Source organism: Rhinopithecus roxellana, chromosome 19 (assembly GCF_007565055.1).
Source record: "Rhinopithecus roxellana isolate Shanxi Qingling chromosome 19, ASM756505v1, whole genome shotgun sequence".
In the NCBI taxonomy this organism is placed as follows: Eukaryota; Metazoa; Chordata; class Mammalia; order Primates; family Cercopithecidae; genus Rhinopithecus; species Rhinopithecus roxellana.
This window is the reverse complement of record NC_044567.1, coordinates 24,022,060-24,042,917: the sequence shown is the minus strand read 5'-3', so window position 1 is coordinate 24,042,917 and position 20,858 is coordinate 24,022,060. Positions and strand designations below refer to the sequence as shown.

Below are 20,858 nucleotides of genomic sequence, written 5' to 3'. Positions count from 1 at the left end.
CCACCACGCCTGGCTAATTTTTTGTATTTTTAGTAGAGACGGGGTTTACAGTGTTAGCCAGGATGGTCTCGATCTCCTGACCTTGTGATCTGCCCACCTCGGCCTCCCAAAGTGCTGGGATTACAGGCGTGAACCACTGCGCCTGTCCTAATTTTTGTATTTTTAGTAGAGACAGGGTTTCACCATGTTGACCAGGCTGGTCTCGAACTCCTGACCTCAGCTGATCCACCCATCTTGGTCTCCCAAAGTGCTGGGGTTACAAGTGTGAGCCACCACACCTGGCCATGAATTTATATTTGTTAAACTGCTTTAGGGTGACAGTGTTTGACTTTTTTTTTTTTTTTTTTTGAGGCGGAGTCTTGCTCTGTCGCCCGGGCTGGAGTGCAGTGGTGGGATCTCCATTCACTGCAAGCTCTGCCTCCCAGGTTCAAGCCATTCGCCTGCCTCAGCCTCCCGTATAGCTGGGACTACAGGCGCCCGCCACCTCACCCGGCTAATTTTTGTGTTTTTTTAGTAGAGACGGAGTTTCACCATGTTAGCCAGGATGGTCTCAATCTCCTGACCTCGTGATCCGCCCGTCTCGGCCTCCCAAAGTGCTGGGATTACAGGCGTGAGCCACCGCGCCCGGCCTGTTTTTGGCTTTTTTAAAGCAGTTTATGTAGGCTGGATTTGTAGTTCATTTCTTTGGCTTGCCTTGTCCTTTAATTCCAGTTGTCTCCAAATATTTAGAAAGAAATCAGTTCTTGAGATTGATATTGCTATATATGAATAATAATTAACGACTGCTGTGTGTGGTTATATTGGTTGAAATTGATTGAATACTTCATATTCTGCTGTGGTATATTAGTGATACATTAAGAGATAATCTGTGAGCTCAAGAAATAATTATAAAAATAGGGATTTAATTATCTGAAATCAATAAAGTTTATATATATATGTTTTCTTTTTTAAGGTGTCTGAGTCCAATGGAGAATTTTTTTTCAAGTCTTCTGAACTTTTTGAGAGTCCAGTTTATTTGGAGGAAGCTGCAGACGTACTTTGTATTTTACAAGCAGGTACTGTACTGAGTGCTAAGATGCGGTTCATATATAGTTTCTTGTTAAAGAATACTGTGTAACTTCTTAGCCTGCTATGCTATATTATTTTAGGGATCATATAACAAATACCTTATATGAGTTTAAGTCAAAAGTGACTAATAGTTAGACAATGATTCAGTAAATTATATTATTTTCATAGTGTGACATGCAGACATTAACATGGTATCTTTGATTTAATGATTTTAATGCTCGTTAATGATTTTGGAAAATATTTACAATATGTTAAGTAAGAAAAGCAAAGGGCAAAGTGTTAAGTAGAATATAATCCCAGTTTTGTTAAAAGTTAAAGCAAGAACAATACCCTTGGTGAATTAAAATAAAATACTTATTTTTTTTTAGAGACAGAGTCTTGCTCTGTTGCTCAGGCTGGAGTACAGTGGCAGGATCGTAGCCCACTGCAGCCTTGAATTCCCGGACTCAAGGGATCCTCCTACTTCAGCCTTCTGAATAACTGGGACTACAGGCCTGTGAAAACATTTTATATTAACTTTGAATGATGGGATTAGAGCAGATTTTAATTTTCTTCTTTGTACCTTTTTGTATTTTCCAGATTCTATATAATAGGTGTGAATGATAGAAATAAAAGAGAACAGAAAAATGTAAAGAAGGCTGTCGCTCATGCCTGTAATCCCAGCACTTTGGGAGGCCAAAGCAGGAGGATCATTTGAGCTCAGGAGTTCAAGACCAGTCTGGGCAACATAGTGAGACCTTATCTCTACAAAAATGAAAAAAATTAGCCTGGTGTGGTGGTGTATATACCTGTAGTCCCAGCTGAATGGGAAGCTGAGGCAGGAGGATGGCTTGAGCCTGGGAGATTGAGGCTGTAGTGGGCCATGATTGTGCCATTGCACTCTGTCCAGAGTGAGACTTTGTCTTTTTTTTGAGATGGAGTCTCACTCTGTCACCCAGGCTGGAGTGCAGTGATGTGGTCTTAGCTCACTGCAACCTCTGCCTCTGGGGTTCAAGCGATTCTCCTGCCTCAGCCTCCCGAGTAGCTGGGATTACAGGCATGCGCCACCATGTCCAGCTAATTTTGTATTTTTGGTAGCGACAAGGTTTCACCATGTTGGCCAGGCTGGTCTCAAATTCTTAACCTTGTGATCTGCCCGCCTCAGCTTCCCAAAGTGCTGGGATTATAGGCATAAGCCACTGTGCCTGGCTGAGACCTTTTCTTAAAAAAAAAAAAAAAAAAAAAAAAGGAGGCTGGGTGTGGTGGCTCACACCTGTAATCCCAGCACTTTGGGAGGCCAAGGTGGGCGGATCACCTGAGGTTAGGAGTTCGAGACCAGCCTGGTCAACAGGGTGAAACCCCATCTCTACTAAAAATACAAAAATTAGCCAGGTGTGGTGGCAGGCACCTGTAATCGCAGGTACTTGGGAGGCTGAGGCAGGAGGATCACTTGAACTCCAGAAGTGGAGGTTGCAGTGAGCCGAGATTGCGCCATTGCACTCCAGCCTGGGGGACAAGAGCGAGACTTCGTTGCAAAAAAAAAAAAAAAGTAAATAAGATTTTCGTGAAAATAACTCTTTAGACCAGTTCTATAAAATAAAATTTCCTGTACTGTTCTATGCTGTGCTATCCAGTGTTCTTTGTGGCTATGGATTACTTGAAATGTGGCTAGTGTGATTGAGGAACTGAACTGTTTTTAATGTAAGTATCTTTATGTTGCTAGTGGGTGTCCTACTGGACAGCTTAGTTTTAGACTATGAGAAGAAGGTACTTTATTTTAGATGACATTTGTGAAATGTCAAAAGATATTTAATAATGCAATGAAATGTCACTCTTGGCTGGGCATGGTGGCTCATGCCTGTAATTCTAGGAGTTTAGGAGGCTGAGGCAGGAGGATTGCTTGAGCCCAGGAGGTTGAGGCTGTAGTGAGCTATAATCACACCACTGTACTCTAGCCTGGGCAGCAGAGCAAGACCCTGTCTCAAAGGAAAAAAAAAGAAATATCACTCTAACACTGGGGCCAGGCGTGGTGGCTTATGCCTGTAATCTTAGCACTTTGGGAGGCTGAAGCTGGAGGATCGCTCAAGGCCAAAGTTTGAGACCCACATGGGCAGCACAGTGAGATTCAGTCTCCACAAAAAAATTAAAAAAAAATGAGCTGAGTGTGGTGGAGTGCACCTGTTAACAAAGACTAACACTAACTTTGTTTTCTTGTAGAGCTCCCTTCCTTGCTCCCTATAGTTGATGTAGCTGAAGCTTTGCTGCATGTTAGAAATGGTGCCTGGTTCTTGTGTCTCTTGGTGGCCAATGTTCCTGATAGTTTTAATGAAGGTAAATATGGTTTTAATATGGGATATTGAAAAGATTTGCTTGGACATGTACAGGACCTATTTTGTTGACCTAAGAAGAAACATTAATGGGATTTTATTTGAGATTGTATCTTTTGAAAGTTTGTATTTATTAAGAAATAATGAGTTCACAAACTATATTGAGGTTAAAGATCAGGCTGGGCTTGGTGGCTCACGCCTGTAATCCCAGCACTTTGGGAGGCTGAGGCGGGCAGATCCCAAGGTCAGAAGTTTGAGACCAGCCTGGCCAATATGGTGGAACCCCATCTCTACTAAAAATAAAAAAATTAGCCGGATGTGGTGGTGGGCGCCTGTAGTCCCAGCTACTACTGGGGACGCTGAGGCAGAAGAATCGCTGGAACCCAGGAGGCAGAGGTTGCAGTGAGCCGAGATTGCACCACTGCACTCCAGCCTGGGCGACAGAGCGAGACTCCATCTCAAAAAAAAAAAAAAAAACAGTGTAGCAAAGAAAAATTTTTTATGCCATTAGTCACCAATGCTGTAATACCACAATACAAAATACCAAGGAACAGCGTCGGGCATGGTGGCTCACGCCTGTAATCCCAGCGCTTTGGGAGGCCGAGGCGGGTGGATCACAAGGTCAGGAGATCAAGACCATCCTGGCTAACATGGTGAAACCTGTCTCTACTAAAAAAAAAATACAAAAAATTAGCTGGGCATGGAGGCAGGTGCCTGTAGTCCCAGCTACTTGGGAGGCTGAGGCAGGAGAATGGAGCGAACCCGGGAGGCGGAGGTTGCAGTGAGCTGAGATCGTGCCACTGCACTCCAGCCTGGGCGATAGAGCAAGACTCCGTCTTAAAAATAAAAAAAAAACAGCCCAAGGAACTAGAATATATAATATCTATAATCAGGGATCAAAGAAGAGACATGTATCTGTGAAATATCAAGAGAGCAATAGGGGATATGTATAATGAGAAATGCTAGGAATCAGACCTTTCTTTTTTAGCCTTACTGCTGTCAGTTTGCAGAGAAGTATAAAGTAGAAATTGAGAAAAATCGACTAAATTTTTTCACCTCTATTTAATTTAATTTTAATTTTAATTTTAATTTTTTTTTTAGACGGAGTCTCGCTCTGTTGCCCAGACTGGAGTGCAGTGGCCTGATCTCAGCTCACTGTAAGCTCCGCCTCCCAGGTTCACGCCATTCTCCTGCCTCAGCCTCCTGAGTAGCTGGGACTACAGGCACCTGCCACCTCGCCCGGCTAATTTTTTTGTATTTTTTTAGTAGAGACGGGGTTTCACCGTGTTAGCCAGGATGGTCTCCATCTCCTGATCTCGTGATCCGCCCCAATCGGCCTCCTAAAGTGCTGGGATTACAGGCTTGAGCCGCCGCACCCGGCTTCACCGCTATTTAAAACTTACAGTGATTGAAGGTTGTTGTTTGGGTATGAGTGATATGAAAATAAAAACATTTTGTTGAGCAAGGTAGTTTGTGAATTAGGAGCCTGAGAGGAAAAAGCACTGGATCTGGAGTTATAATTCCTGATTTTGTCATTCACTTATTGTGTGAACTCTATCAAAATTCTTCTCATCTGGCTGGGCACGGTGGCTCATGCCTGTAATCCCAGCACTTTGTGAGGCCAAGGTGGGTGCATCAGTTGAGGCCAGGAGTTTGAAACCAGCCTGGCCAACATAGTGAAACCCCGTCTCTACTAAAAATAAAAAAATTAACTAGGCATGGTGGTGGGTGCCTGTAATCCCAGCTACTCGGGAGGCTGAGGCAGGAGAATTGCTTCAATCTGGGAGGTGGAGGTTGCAGTGTGCCGATATGTGCCACTGCACTCCAGCCTCTGTCTTAAACAAACAAACAAACAAATAAACTAAAATACTTCTCATCTGTAAAATGGAGATACTGATAGTGTAATAGTTCCCTGACTTTTCTAAGAGATTTATTGAATATCAAATGATATGTAAAAGTTCTTTGTAAACTGTGTCCTTGCCGATTTTTTGTCAGCTTATTCTATCAATTACTGAGAGAGGAGTTTTGATGTCTCTGGACATAATTGTAGATTTGCCTATTTCTTCTTTTTGTTCTGTCAGTTTTTGCTTCATGTATTTCGAAGCTCTTCTGTTGGGTTTGTATGCATTTAGTATGATTATATCTTTATGATGAATTGAGCCTTTATTTCATTATAAAATATACTTTTTTCCCCAAGTCAGATTTGATCTTCTTAGTTTTCACATTTATAGTTATATCCCCCTTTCTAAACATTATTTACATATTATTCAATTTGTTGTCACCTTTGTTTTAATTTTTCTTTTTTAAAAAATTGCAAGTTTTATTTTAGATTCATGGGGGTACATGTGCAGGTTTGTTACGTGGGTATATTGTATGATACTGAGGTTTGGGGTTTGAATGATCCCGTCACCCAGGTTATGAGCATAGTACCCAATAGGTAGTTTCTCAGCCCTTGTCCCCTTTCTTCCTCCCCACCGGTATCCATTGTTCCCATCTTTATGTCCATGTGTACCCAGTGTTTAGCTCCCACTTATAGTGAGAACATGTGGTATTTGGTTTTCTATTTCTGTGTTAATTTGCTTAGGATGGGATGGCTTCCAGCTTTATCCTTGTTGCTGCAAAGGACATGATTTCATTCTTTTTAATGGCTGCATAGTATTTCATGGTATATATGTACATTTTATTTAATCCATTGTTGATGGGCACCTAGGTTGATTCCATGTCTTTGCTATTGTGAATAGTATTGGGGCGAACATACAAGCACATGTGTCTTTGGTAGAACAATTTGTTGTCCTTTGAGTATATATCCAGCAGTGAGATTGCTGGGTCGAATGGTAGTTCTGTTTTAAGTTCTTCAAGAAAACCCCAAACTGCTTTCCACAGTGGCTGAACTAATTTACATTCCCACCAACAATGTGTAAGTCTTCTCTTTTCTCCACAGCCTCGCTAGCACCTATTATTTTTTGACTTTTTTATAGCCATTCTCACTGGTGTGAGATGGCATTTCATGATGGTTTTGAGCTGTGTTTCTCTGATGATTAGTGATATGCAGCATTTTTTTCATGTTTTTTGGTTGCTTGTATGTCTTCTTTTGAGAAGTATCTGTTAATGTCCTTTCCTCACTTTTTTTTTTTTTTTTTTGAGACGGAGTCTCGCTCTATTGCCCAGGCTGGAGTGCAGTGGCCGGATCTCAGCTCACTGCAAGCTCCCCCTCCTGGGTTTACGCCATTCTCCTGCCTCAGCCTCCCGAGTAGCTGGGACTACAGGCGCCCGCCACCTCGCCCGGCTAGTTTTTTGTATTTTTTTAGTGGAGACGGGGTTTCACCATGTTAGCCAGGATGGTCTCGATCTCCTGACCTCGTGATCCGCCCGTCTCGGCCTCCCCAAGTGCTGGGATTACAGGCTTGAGCCACCGCGCCCGACCCTTTCCTCACTTTTAATGGGGTGGTGTTTTGCTTGTTGAATTGTTTATGTCCTTATAGATTCTGTATATTAGGCCTTTGTCAGATGCATTTTTGTGAATATTTTCTTCCATTCTGTAGATTATTTCTTTTGCGAGCAGAATATCTTTAATTTAAGTAAGTCACACTTGTCAATTTTTGTTTTCATTGCAATTGTTTTTCAGGACTTAGTTACAGACTCTTTGCCAAGGCCAGTGTCCAGAATGGTATTTCCTAGCTTTTCTTCTAGGATTTTTATCGTTTGAGGTTTTACATCTAAATCTTTAATCCAACTTGAGTTAATTTTTGTATATGATAAAAGATAGGGGTCTAGTTTCATTCTTCTGCATATGGCTCGCCAGCTATCCCAACACCATTTGTTAAATAGGGAGTCCTTTCCCTGTCACTTATTTTTGTCAACTTTGTTGAAGATCAGATGATTGTAGGTGTATGGCTTTATTTCTGGGTTCTCTATTCTGTTGCATTGGTCTGTGTGTCTGTTTTTATTTTTTTATTTTTATTTTTATTTATTTATTTATTTTTTGAGACGGAGTCTCACTCTGTTGCCCAGACTGGAATGCAGAGGTGCGATCTTGGCTCACTGCAGCTCTGCCTGCCAGGTTCACGCCATTCTCCTGCCTCAGCCTCCTAAGTAGCTGGGACTAAAGGTGCCCACCACCACACCTGGCTAATTTTTTGTATTTTTAGTAGAGACAGGGTTTCACTGTGTTAGCCAGGATGGTCTCGATCTCCCGACCTCGTTATCCGCCTGCCTTGGCCTACCAAAGTACTGAGGTAACAGGCGTTAGCCACCGTGCCCGGCCTGTGTGTCTGTTTTTATACTAGTGCCATGTTGTTTTGTTTACTGTAGCCCTGTAGTATAGTTTGAAGTTAGGTAATGTGATGCTTCTGGCTTTGTTAGGATCACTTTGGCTATTCAGGCTCTTTTTTGCTATATGAACTTTAGGATAGTTTTTTCTAATTTTGTGGAAAATCATGTTGGTAGTTTGATATGAAGAGTGTTGAATCTGTAGATTGCTTTGGGCAATATGGCCATTTTAAAGATACTGATTCTTCCAATCCATGAGCTTGGAATGGTTTTCCATTTGTTTGTGTCATATACGATTTTTTTCTTTTTTTTTTTTTTTTTTTTCTTGAGACGGAGTCTTGCTCTGTCACCTAGGCTGGAGTGCAGTGGCGTGATCTCAGCTTACTGCAAGTTCCGCCTCCAGGGTTCATGCCATTCTCCTGCCTCAACCTCCGGAGTAGCTGGGACTACAGGCGCCGGCCACCCTGCCTGGCTAATTTTTTGTATTTTTTTTAGTAGAGGCGGGGTTTCAGTGTGTTAGCCAGGATGGTCTTGATCTCCTGACCTTGTGATCCACCCGCCTCGGCCTCCCAAAGTGCTGGGATTACAGGTGTGAACCACCGTGCCCAGCTTTTTTTTTTTTTTTTGGAGACAGAATTTCACTCTGTTTCCCAGGCTGGAGTGAAGTGACGTAATCTCGGCTCTCTGCCTCTTGGGTTTAAGCGATTCTCCTGCATCAGCCTCCCAAGTACCTGGGATTACAGGCATGCGCCACCACGCCCGGCTTTTCTGTATGTATGTATGTATGTATGTATGTATGTATGTATGTATGTATTTATTTATTTATATAGAGACGGAGTCTCGCTCTGTTGCCCATGCTGGATTGCAGTGGTGCAATCTTGGCTCACTGCAACCCCTGCCTCCCGGGTTCAAGCAATTTTCCTGCCTCAGCCTCCCGAGAAGCTGGGACTACAGGCACCTGTCACCACGCCCGGCGAATTTTTTGTATTTTTAGTAGAGACGGGGTTTCACTCTGTTAGCCAGGATGGTCTTGATCTCCTGACCTTGTGAACCTTGGCCTCCCAAAGTGCTGGGATTATAGGCGTGAGCCATCGCGCCTGGCTAATTTTTGTATTTTTAGTAGAGACGGGGTTTCACCATGTTGGCCAGGCTGGTCTTGAACTCCTGACCTCAAGAGATCTGTCCGCCTTGGCCTCCCAGACTGTTGGGATTACAGGCATGAGCCACTGTGCTTGGCCCCTTTGTAAAGATTTTTAACCTCCAAAATACGCTGTTTTTTTAAGTTAGTGTCTCGCTCTGTCACGCAGGCTGATGTGCAGTGGTGCAGTCATGATTCACTGCAGCATTGATATTCCAGGCTCAAGTGATCCTTCAGCCTCAACCTCTTGAGTGGCTGGGACTACCAGCGCGTACCACTGCACCCAGCTAATTTTTTTTTTTCTTTTTGGGACGGAGTCTCGCTCTGTCGCCCAGCCTGTGTTCATGCAGTGGCGCGATCTCGGCTCACTGCAAGCTCCGTCTCCCGAGTAGCTGGGACTATAGGTGCCCGCCACCACACCCGGCTAATTTTTTTGTATTTTTAGTAGAGACGGCGTTTCACCGTGTTAGCCAGGATGGTCTCGATCTCCTGACCTCATGATCCGCCCTCCTCGACTTCCTAAAGTGCTGGGATTACAGGCGTGAGCCATGCGCCTGGCGCGCCCAGGTAATTTTTTGTATTTTTGTGGATATGGGGTTTTGCCATATTACCCATGCTGATCTCAGACTCCTGGGCTACAGTGGTCCACCTGCCGCAGCCTCCTTAAGTGCTGGGATTACAGGCCTGACAAAATAGACTTCTTTATTCTTCCTCATATTCCTTCTTTTGAACTCTACTTTGTCTGAATAATACAGCCATGTCATCTTTCTTATAATTAGTTTTTCCATGATGTATGTATTTCTTCATCTCTTTAATCTATCCATATCTTAAGATGGATTTCTTGTGGACAAGTATGGTTTGGTCTTGATTTTTTTTAATCTAGTGACAGTCTTTGTCTTTTAATTGGAGTGTTTAGACTGTATACATAGACCATTTAAATATGATTATTATAGTGGTTAGGTTTGAATCTTCTTGTTATTTGTTTTCTATTTATTTTCTTTTTCCTCTTGTACTTTGTGCCGTTGTTGTCATAGATTTTACTTTTATGTGAATTATAAACCTTAGAGCATATTGTTACTACTTTTGCTTTAACAGTTAATTATAAAGACTAAAAATATAGGGGAAAATACTATTTATCCACATATTTACCATTTTTGGTGCTCTTAATTCCTTTCTGTAGTTCCACATTTCCGTCTGATATAATTTCTCCTTAACTTGAAGAATTTCCCTGATTTTTTGTAGTGTGGGTTTGTTGGCAACAAATTTTACCAGCTTTTTTGGTCTGGAAAAATATATTTTCAAAGGGTATAAAATTTTAGGTTGGCATCATCTTTTAGCTATTTAAAGATGTCATTCTGACTGGGTGTGTGGCTCACACCTGTAATCCCAGTACTTTGGGAGGCCAAAACAGGAGGATTGTTTGAAGCCAGGAGATTGAGACTAGTATGGTGGCAAAGCAAGAAAGCAGGATCCCATTTCTAGGAAAAAACAAAAACAAAAACCAAAGATGTCATTCTCTTTTCTGCAGTAAATTTTATCTTTATTCCTCTGTAAAGTTTCTTTTTCCCTCTGGCTACTTTTTTTTTTTTTTTTTTTAATTTCTTCTGGCTCCTTTTTTTTTTTTTTGGGAGACGGAGTCTTGCTCTGTTGCCCAGGCTGGAGGGCAGTGGCACGAGTGTGGGCTTGCAGCAACCTCCACTTACCCTGGGGTTAAAGCGATTCTCCTTCCTCAGCCTCCTGGGTAGCTGGGACTATAGGCGTATGCCCCCATGCCTGGCTAATTTTGTATTTTTAATAGAGATGGGTTTCACTATGATGGCTAGGTTGATCTCGAACTCCTGACCTCAGGTGATACGCCTATCCTCTGCTCTAGTTACTTTTTCTTTTTTTTGGAGATGGAGTCTTGCTGCGTTGCCCAGGCTGAAGTGCAGTGGTGTGATCTCAGCTCACTGCAATTTCCACCTCCCGGGTTCAAGTGATTCTCCTGCCTTAGCCTCCTGAGCAGCTGGGACTACAGGTGCACATCACCACGCCCAGCTAATTTTTGTATTTTAAGTAGAGATGGGGTTTCACCATATTGGCCAGGCTTGTCTCGAACTCTTGATCTCGTGATCCACCCACCTCGGCCTCCCAAAGTGCTGGGATTACAGACGTGAGCCACTGTGCCTGGCCCTGATTACTTTTAAGATTTTCTTTTTATTACTCGTTTCAGAAAGTTGATGTATGATGTTTCTTGGTATGATTTTCTTTGCATTTGTCTCATCTAGGGCTCATTGAACTAGGTTTAGAGTTTTCATTCAACTTGGGAAACTTTCTTCAAATTAATTAATTAATTAATTTATTTGAGACGGAGTTTTGCTCTTGTCGTCCCAGGCTGGAATGTAATGACACGATCTGGGCTCACCGCAACCTCTACCTCCTGGTTCAAGTGATTCTCCTGCCTTAGCTTCCTGAGTAGCTCGGATTACAGGTGCCCACCACCACTCCCAGCTAATTTTTGTATTTTGAGTAGAGATGGGGGTTTCACCATGTTGGCCAGGCTAGTCTCGAACTCCTGACCTCAGGTGATCCGCCCCCCTCGACCTCCCAAAGTGCTGGGATTATTGGTGTGAGCCACTGCCCCTGACCCTCAAATGTATTTTTGTCTTCTACTTTCTTTATCTCTCTGGGACTGTAATTGCAAGTGTGTTTGAGTGTGTAATATTGTCCTGGAGGTTACTATTCTTTTTTAAGTCTCTTTTCATTTTTTGCTTCATTTTGGCCGATTTCTGTTGTTGTGCTTTCAAATACCCTGATCCTTTTCTTCTGTCGTGTCAAATCGTCATAAACAATTAATTCTCAAGGCTGAAGAAGATGGTTTCTATCATGTTAGTTTGTAGGGGCCTGATAAAAAATGGAGAACGACAAGATGAAGAAAGTCTTGGAGGAAGGCGCAGGACAGATGCCTTACGCTTCTTGTGTAAAATGAATCCTTCTCAGGCCCTCAAGGTCCGAGGCATGGTGGTAAGCGATCCTGTGTTTTATTAGACAAAGGTCCAATAACTCTTCTCAAGATGGTTTTAGAGTCCTGTAGAGGTTGGGAATTTTATTTATATACTGGATATGTTACCTTTCTCTCTGGGTTTTTATGTTTTGTAGGGTTTCTTCCTCTAAACTTTAGACACTTTAGATTTGGAGCATCCTTGCCCTTTTTGCTTATGATACTGAATTCAGTTTGTTTTCTTTGCTGTGCTAGGTGGAAGAATGTCACTTGCCAGGCCTTGGTGTGGCTTTGACATTGGATCATACTAAAAATGAAGCTTGTGAGGATGGAGTGAGTGACTTGGTTTGTTTTGTAAGTGGTTTGCTTCTTGGAACAAATGCGAAAGTCCGCACTTGGTTTGGAACTTTTATCCGAAATGGACAGCAGGTGAGGGTTAAATATCTGTATAGGCTAAGGATTAGAATATTTTAGCAGCTACTAAAAGAGAAAGAAACATTTTTTGAATGATGTCATTAGGCAAGTGGTTCTCACACTTTCTAGTTTCAGGGACCTCCTTATATTTTAAAAAATCACTAAGGATACCAAAGAGCTTTTTTTTTTTTTTTTTTTTTTTTTTTGAGACGGAGTCTCGCTCTGTCGCCCAGGCTGGAGTGCGGTGGCCAGATCTCAGCTCACTGCAAGCTCCGCCTCCTGGGTTTACACCATTCTCCCGCCTCAGCCTCCTGAGTAGCTGGGACTACAGGCGCCCGCCACCTCGCCCGGCTAGTTTTTTGTATTTTTTAGTAGAGACGGGGTTTCACTGTGTTCGCCAGGATGGTCTCGATCTCCTGACCTCGTGATCCGTCTGTCTCGGCCTCCCAAAGTGCTGGGATTACAGGCTTGAGCCACCGCGCCTGGCCGAGCTTTTGTTTATGTGGCTTTTTTCTGTTGATATTTACCATATTAGAAATCAACACTTAAATATTTGAAATACTTATTTAGTTATTTAAAAATAGCAACAGCTGGTGTGTTGGCATGTGCCTATAATCCCAGCTACTTAGGCGGCTGAAGCAGGAAGATTGCGAGAGTCAGAGGTATAGTGTGTGATAATTGTGCCTGTGACTAGCCACTGTACTTTAGCCTGGGCAACATAGCGAGACCTCATCTCTAAAAAAAAAACCAAAAACAAACAACAATAATCCTATTAAATGTGAACATAACATATTTTAAATGAAAACTGTGTTTTCCCAAACAAAATTTAATGAGAAGAATGATATTGTTTTATTTTATTGTATTTTTTTCAAATCTCTTCAATGTTTGGCTTGATAGAAGCCTTTGGAAACTGCACTGTACCCTTGTGAGTGAATGAGAAAGTAAAAGACAGATAACGTCTTGAGTATTATTAATACCTTTCCGGACCCACTGAAAGAATATTGGGAGGCCGGGCGCGGTGGCTCAAGCCTGTAATCCCAGCACTTTGGGAGGCCGAGACGGGTGGATCACGAGGTCAGGAGATCGAGACCATCCTGGCTAACATGGTGAAACCCCGTCTCTATTAAAAATACAAACAATTAGCCGGGCGAGGTGGCGGCGCCTGTAGTCCCAGCTACTCGGGAGGCGGAGGCAGGAGAATGGCGTGAACCCGGAAGGCAGAGCTTGCAGTGAGCTGAGATCCGGCCACTGCACTCCAGCCCGGGCGACAGAGCAAGACTCCGTCTCAAAAAAAAAAAAAAAAAAGAATATTGGGAAACTCCAGGGTTCAGGGCCAGATTCATGAGAACTGGCGCATTAGGTCACTGAAATAAGTTATTATATTTTTAAATTTTAATACATATGTGTATATATGTTTTTATTACGGTAAAATATACATAACAAAATTTTGCAGTTTAATCATTTTTAGGTATATAATTCAGTGGCATTAAGTATATTCACAGTGTACAACCATTACCACTCTTCATTTCCAGAACTTTTTGTTTTTTTTTTGAGACAGAGTCTCACTCTGTCGCCCAGACTGGAGTACAGTGGTGCAATCTCGGCTCACTGCAAGCTCCACTTCCTGGGTTTGAGGATTCTCCTGCCTCAGCCTCCTGTGTAGTTGGGATTACAGGCGCCCACCACCATGCTTGACTACTTTTTGTAGTTTGAGGAGAGACTGAGTTTTGTCATGTTGGTCAGGCTGGTCTAGAACTCCTGACCTCAGGTGATCCACCCACCTGGACGTCCCAAAGTGCTGGGATTACAGGCACGAGCCACCGGGCCTGGCCCATTTCCAGAACTTTTTCGTCATCCCAAACAGAAACTCTGTACCCATTAAAAAACTCCCCATTCCCCCTATCATCCCATCCTCTGGTAACCTCTATTCAACTTTCTGTCTCAATGAATTTGCCCTTTCTGGCTACCTCAAGTAAATGGAATTACACAATATTTTGCCTTTTGTATCTTGCTTATTTCACTTAGCATAATGTTTTCAAGGTTCATCTATGTTGTAACGTGTCAGGATTTCCTTTTTAAAGACTGAATAATATTCCATTGTGAACTTAGAGTAGAACTACCATTCTGTCCAGCATTCCTACTGCTGGGTAGAGAAATCATTATATAAAAAATATACCTACACTTGTATGTTTATCGCAGCACTCTTCACAGTAGCAATGTTATGGAATCAACCTAAGCATCTGTCAACGGATGGTTGCTTAAAGAAAATGTGAGAGAGAGAGAGATACACACACACACACACACACACACACACACATGGAGTCTCGCTCTGTCGCCCAGGCTGGAGTGCTGTGGCTGGATCTCAGCTCACTGCAAGCTCCTCCTCCCGGGTTCACACCATTCTCCTGCCTCAGCCTCCCGAGTAGCTGGGACTACAGGCGCCCACTACCTCGCCCGGCTAGATTTTTGTATTTTTTTAGTAGAGACGGGGTTTCACCGTGTTAGCCAGGATGGTCTCCATCTCCCGACCTCGGGATCCGCCCGTCTCGGCCTCCCAAAGTGCTGGGATTACAGGCTTGAGCCACCACACCCGGTCAAGGCCGTTATCTTAAGTGAAATAATGGAGAAACAGGAAGTCAAATACTGCATATTCTCACTTATGAGTGGGAGCTAATCATGTGTACATATGGACAAAAGAGAGTGGGATAATACATATCATAGACTCCAAACGATGGAAGGGTGGGAAGGGGGTGAGAGTTGAGAAGTTACCTGTATTGAGTACAGTGTATACTATCAGGGTGATGGCTACACCAACAACCCAGACTTCTATGCAATAAACTGGTGTAACAAAACTGCACTTGTACCCCCTAAATCTGTAAAAATAAAAAGTAAGGGCTGGGTGTGGTGGCTTACACCTGTAATCCCAGCGCTTTGGGAGGCTGAGGTGGGCGGATCACAAGGTCAAGAGATCGAGACCATCCTGGCCAACATGGTGAAACTCCGTCTCTACTAAAAATAAAAAAATTAGCTGGGTGTGGTGTGTGCACCTGTAGTTCCAGCTACTTGGGAGGCTGAGGCAGGAGAATTGCTTGAACATGGGAGGTAGAGGTGGCAGTGAGCCAAGATCACGCCACTGCACTCTGGCCTGGTGACAGAGCAAGACTCAGTCTCAAAAAAAAGAAAAATAATATTCTATTGTATGTATATGCTACATTTTGTTTTATACATTCACTTGCTGATGCACATGTATTTTGCAGCAGTTTTTAACTTGCAAAATATTTTAATTTTTCAAAAACGAATTTATTTTAACTGTGTGAATAGAGTTCCTATGAAGGAGCTAATAGAGATTGTGATTTAACTTGTTGAGGTCACTTAGCTAGACAACGTGTACTGCTTAAATCCTGTAGTCTATTTTTTAAGCAACTGAATCACAGTGTTTTAAAATATTCAAGTTCTACTTTATAGCCCATTTGAAAACTGATTTTAAGCTTTGCTTTTTAAAACAAAGTTAACATTTGTTTATCGGATGCTTCACATATGTCAGGTACTGCATTAAGCACTTGGCGTGCTCATCTTGTTTGTAGTTGTCCTTCGTATGCGATAAACCTTTATTCTTTGAACTTACTGTTATTGTTAAAGCAGGTCTATCATATTTTACTTAGAAACACTCAAAAGATAATAATTAACATTTGCCTAGCCCTGTATAGTTTAGAACTGCTTTTATACATGTATTAGTTTTGTTCATTCGTCTACTTAACAGACTTTGAGTGCTTGCTGTATGTTAGGCACAATGTTAGACTGTGCAGAGTGAGAGATGACTAAGACCTTGTCCCTGCCTGAAGAACTGTAGGGGTTATAGAATTGTAAACTCTTGTTTTTTGAGACGGAGTGTCACTCTGTTGCCCAGGCTGGAATACAGTGGCGTGATCTTGACTCATTGTAACCTCCGCCTCCTGGGTTCAAGCAATTCTTGTGATTCTTGTGCTTCAGCCTCCGGAGTAGCTGGGATTACAGGCATACGCCACCACACCCAGCTAATTTTTGTATTTTTAGTAGAGATGGGGTTTCACCATGTTGGCCAGGCTGGTCTTGAACTCCTGATCTCAAGTGATCTGCCCTCCTTGGCCTCCCAAAGTGCTGGGATTACAGGTGTGAACCACTGCATCAGGCCAATAATTGTGAACTCTTAATTATAGGAGTTCTGTAAGGTAAATGTTGTTGATAAAATATTTCCTTGTCATTAAGGAAATTGGGGTTCAGAGAGGTTAACCAATGTATCTAAAGATATATAATCATCTAATAGTAGAGCTGGCATTTAAACCCCAAGGACTTACATCTTCAAAATCTGAGCATTTTCTCCTATACCACATATCACTTTGTTAGTCTTTATGTATTTGAAAGTACCATTTAAATAATATTCCACAATTCAAATTGTCACTAATTTAGTCTTTCCTCTGCAACCAATCCAAATTAGGGTGAATATTCATTCTTCAGACAAACTAGTGGATTTTGAGTTTGCTTGATTGGTTAAAATGAGATTCTGTAGTCATGACAATCTCCTCAAATAGGCCAATTTCAAAGTGTTTAAGTGGGGAGCTGTGTTTTAGCTCCCTTTTAGTTTAGTAAATGCTTCATGCTTTCTTCCTTTTGTGATCCATATTTCTTACAGAGAAAAAGAGAGACCAGCAGTTCTGTCCTTTGGCAGATGAGAAGGCAGCTTCTTCTGGAGTTGATGGGCATTCTTCCCACAGTAAGAAGCACCCGAATTGTGGAAGAAGCTGATGTGGACATGGAGCCCAATGTGTCTGTGTATTCGGGGCTGAAAGAAGAGCATGTTGTGAAAGCCAGTGCACTCTTACGTCTGTACTGTGCTTTGATGGGGATCGCTGGACTCAAGTATTCAATAGTTTGATATTTTACCTTTTTGTCATTTTACTTTCTTGTTCCTATTCTCAAGAAAGTGAACCAAAGGCCTTTTATTCAGAGGATTCAAGTTTTCTGTTGGACTCAGGTAGTGGGCTGGCCTATAAGAAGAATGAAATCCTAAGGCCAAGAATTCCTAGTAGAGATGTATTCATCTGTTTTGTTCTGATTGTAAACAGAGCTATATAAATAAATATGGGAGGAGCCAGAGCAGTTTATCAGTTTCCAATCATAGTTTAAAAAAACCTATGATTTCAACACAGCTTGACAAAATTATAGTGAATGATCTGTGAGTGATCTTTTAACATTGACTAGTTGAAGTAAATCTCTCCTTTGTTTCCTTTTACAGTTGATATCATAAATTGTTTAAAATTAATATGATGTGATTAATAAGTACATTGTTTTCTTCTTTTTTTTGAGATGGAATCTCCGTCTGTCACCCAGGCTGGAGTGCAGTGGCGCAATCTTGGCTCACTGCAACCTCTGCCTCCTGGATTCAAGCAATTTCCTGCCTCACCACACCCGGCTAATTTAAAAAAAATTTTTTTTGTATTTTTAGTAGAGACGGGGTTTCACCATGTTGGCCAGGCTTATCTCGAACTCCTTACCTCAGGTGATCCACCTGTCTCAGCCTCCCAAAGTGCTGGGATTACAGGCATAAGCCACTATGCATGGCCAGTACAATGTTTCTTATTTAGTCACCATACAAAATCCTTTTGAATAATATTCTTAATAATTGTACATATAGTCTTCATTTGCATGTGTCCAATATGCATGAGTTTCAGTTACCCCAGTTTATTTAAATCATGCTGGTCTCTCAACACAATTGACATTTCAGTTGCCATGATACATTAACCAAATAATTTTATAAAGTATAGGGATTGTGAGCTCCTCAGGCCACATACCACTAAGTAAATAACAGATGTACATCATGATTAGTGACCAGTGGCCTCACTTCTTTCAAAGTTTGTTGGTAACTGGTTACTGCACACCTGTTATTTGATTCGTGTACATATAGCAGAGGAAGTAGTTGTAAAGGTTGAATATCCTGTATCTGAAATGCTTGAGACCAGAAGTGTTTGGGATTTTAGAACTTTTTGGATTTTGGAATGTTTATATTACATTTACTGGTTTAGCATCCCTGTTTCAGAAATTCAAAATCCTTAGTGCTCCAATGAGCATTTCCTTTGAGCTCATTACCTCATTGTTGGTGCTCAGAATGTTTCGGAGTTTGGGGGTGTTTCAGATTTTGGATTTTTTGGATTGGGGTTACTCAACCTGTATTGCTTCCTTTCTCTCCATAATAAACTCATGTTCCAAAACATGGAAACAGTTTTTGGAACATTATATTCCAAAAACAGATAATTGGAAGAGGCAATTGGCAAGTAAAGATGAAAGTATAGGCTGGGCATGGTGGCTCACACCTGTAATCCTAGCACTTTGGGGGGCTGAGGCGGGCAGATCACCTGAGGTCAGGAGTTCGAGACCAGCCTGACCAATATGGAGAAACCCCATCTCTACTAAAAATACAACAATTAGCTGGGCGTTGTGGCGCATGCCTGTAATCCCAACTACTTGGGAGGCTGAGGCAGGAGAATCACTTGAACCCAGGAGGCAGAGCTTGTGGTGAGCCGAGATTGTACCATTGCAGTGTGGCCTGGGCAACAAAAGTGAAACTCTGTCTCTACAAAAACAAAAAACATGAAGAAAAAAAAAAAAAAAAGAAAGGAGGCAAAGGCTGTTTAAACTACTCTTGATAAAGTCTTTACGAAGAAATAAAAAACTTTAAGGCCGGGCACGGTAGCTCACGCCTATAATCCCAGCATTCTGGGAGGCCGAGGCTTGGGGATCAGTGAGGTCAGGAGTTGCAGGCCAACCTGTTCAACATGGTGAAACCCTCTCTCTACTAAAAATACAAAAATTAGCTGGGAATGGTGGCATGTGCCTGTAGTCCCAGCTACTCAGGAGTCTGAGGTAGGAGAATTGCTTGAACTCAGGAGGTGGAGGTTGCAGTGCGCCGAGATCGTGCCACTGCACTCCAGCCTTGGCGGCAGGGTGAGACTCAGTCTCAAAAGAAAAAAAAGAGAAAGAAGACACTTTAATTCCTAATGTTTCTAATATTTTCAATTAGAGTACTATAAAAATATTAGTTTTACTATTTAAAAAAAAAATTTCTGGCTGGGTGCAGTGACTCACACCTGTAATCTCAGCATTTTAGGAGACCAAGGGAGGTGGGAAGTGGATTTTTTAATCCCAGGAGTCTGAGACCAACCTGGGGAACATGGCAAAACCGTGTCTCTACCAAAAAAAAATAAGCTGGGCATGGTGGCGCGTACCTGTGGTCCCAGCTACATGAGACTCTGACATGGGAGGATTACCTGAGCCTGGGAGGTCAAAGCTGAAGTGAGCTCTGATCCTGCCACTACACTCCAGCCTGGGTGACAGAGCAAGACCTTGTCTCAAAAAAAAAAATTCCTCATGCATTATAATAAACAGAGTTTTTAATGTTTTGAGAAAAATTTTAAAGGCTACAGTACAATCATCCTTTTCACCGTTGATTATTAAGATCGTGTTGCATGATTTCAGCTTGCGTGGTCATTTTTATGACACAGGGCAAAGTGAGGACCTACCTGTATTTGTGTCTATAGTAAAACACTGTAGTTGTAATTTCTCAACAGTTTTGCGTTTGACAACTTGAGATGTTGAAGATTTTATAAATAGCAGGGTATCATTTTGAAGTTTAAAATTTGTATCTAAAAGGTTAAAAATTGACTTTTTATTCTTCATCCCAACTAAAAATGTAAAGCCTAATGATGTATTTCTTTTTAGACCAACTGAAGAAGAAGCTGAGCAATTATTGCAGTTGATGACGAGCCGTCCTCCTGCTACGCCAGCTGGGGTTCGCTTTGTTTCACTTTCCTTTTGTATGCTACTGGCCTTTTCTACACTTGTCAGGTACCCAACTATATCAGTTGCTCCATTTTCTTAAGGTTTAGTTTTATTTACTCAATAAAATTGTGTAGCATCAGATAAGAGCTTTCTACAAAAGCTGGTCTAGGCATGGACAGTTGTAGTTTTGTTTTGTTTTTTTTTTTTTTTCAATTTTTAAGAGAAGGGGTCTTGCTTTGTTGCCCAGGCTGGAGTACAGTGGCTATTCAGGGGTGTGATCATAGCGCACTGCAGCCTTGAACTCCTGGCCTCAAGTAATCCTCCTGACTCAGCCTCCCAAGTAGCTGGGACTACAGGTACACGCCACTGGGTCCAGGTTATTTGTGTTTTTTTAATATAAGGATATCAGTAACATCTGATTCATTTTATTTATCTTTTATTAAACTTTTATATGTACATTGTTTAAAGGAGTCAAAATAGTTCTTCAAGATTTGTTAAGGTAATAGCAGTCCTTCCTTCCTTCTCTCCTTCCTATTTCACCTTTCTTAGAGGCAGTGTCTTTCAGTTCTTTTAACTGTTTATTTTGTGTTTTACTGCTACATCTATAATAACATGTTTGTATTTGATACCCCTTGATTTTTGCTTTTAGGTGTTTTTTATTGAGTTCCTAGTATGAAAGATGAGAAATTAGTTCTCTTTTTTCTCCCTGTCCTAAACACATCCATACATATCCTTCCTATCCTCTCATTCTCCTAGTATAGTTATAATAATTTAGATTAGATCAATATATAGTTGTTACGATTATATAAGCGCTGAGAACTCAACCATGTAGTATATGATTATTTTTTACTGCCTTGTAAAAGTTTTTTTT

The 20,858-nt window shown here is 41.8% G+C and overlaps 1 protein-coding gene across 2 annotated transcripts in view; it reads left to right on the top strand.

The window, feature by feature from the left end:
* The window catches only part of INTS2 (integrator complex subunit 2), a 73,449-nt gene that overhangs the window by 11,552 nt on the left and 41,039 nt on the right, over positions 1-20,858 (top strand). The window contains exons 4-9 of one of the 2 annotated variants that reach the window (XM_010364070.2): positions 953-1,055; positions 3,265-3,378; positions 11,654-11,784; positions 12,017-12,190; positions 16,845-17,071; positions 19,928-20,053. In XM_010364070.2, coding sequence (XP_010362372.1) covers positions 953-1,055; positions 3,265-3,378; positions 11,654-11,784; positions 12,017-12,190; positions 16,845-17,071; positions 19,928-20,053 — 875 coding nt within the window. Of the gene's footprint in view, positions 1-952; positions 1,056-3,264; positions 3,379-9,297; positions 9,349-11,653; positions 11,785-12,016; positions 12,191-16,844; positions 17,072-19,927; positions 20,054-20,858 lie in introns of those variants that run through there. The other variant, XM_030923954.1, reaches the window with a different exon arrangement.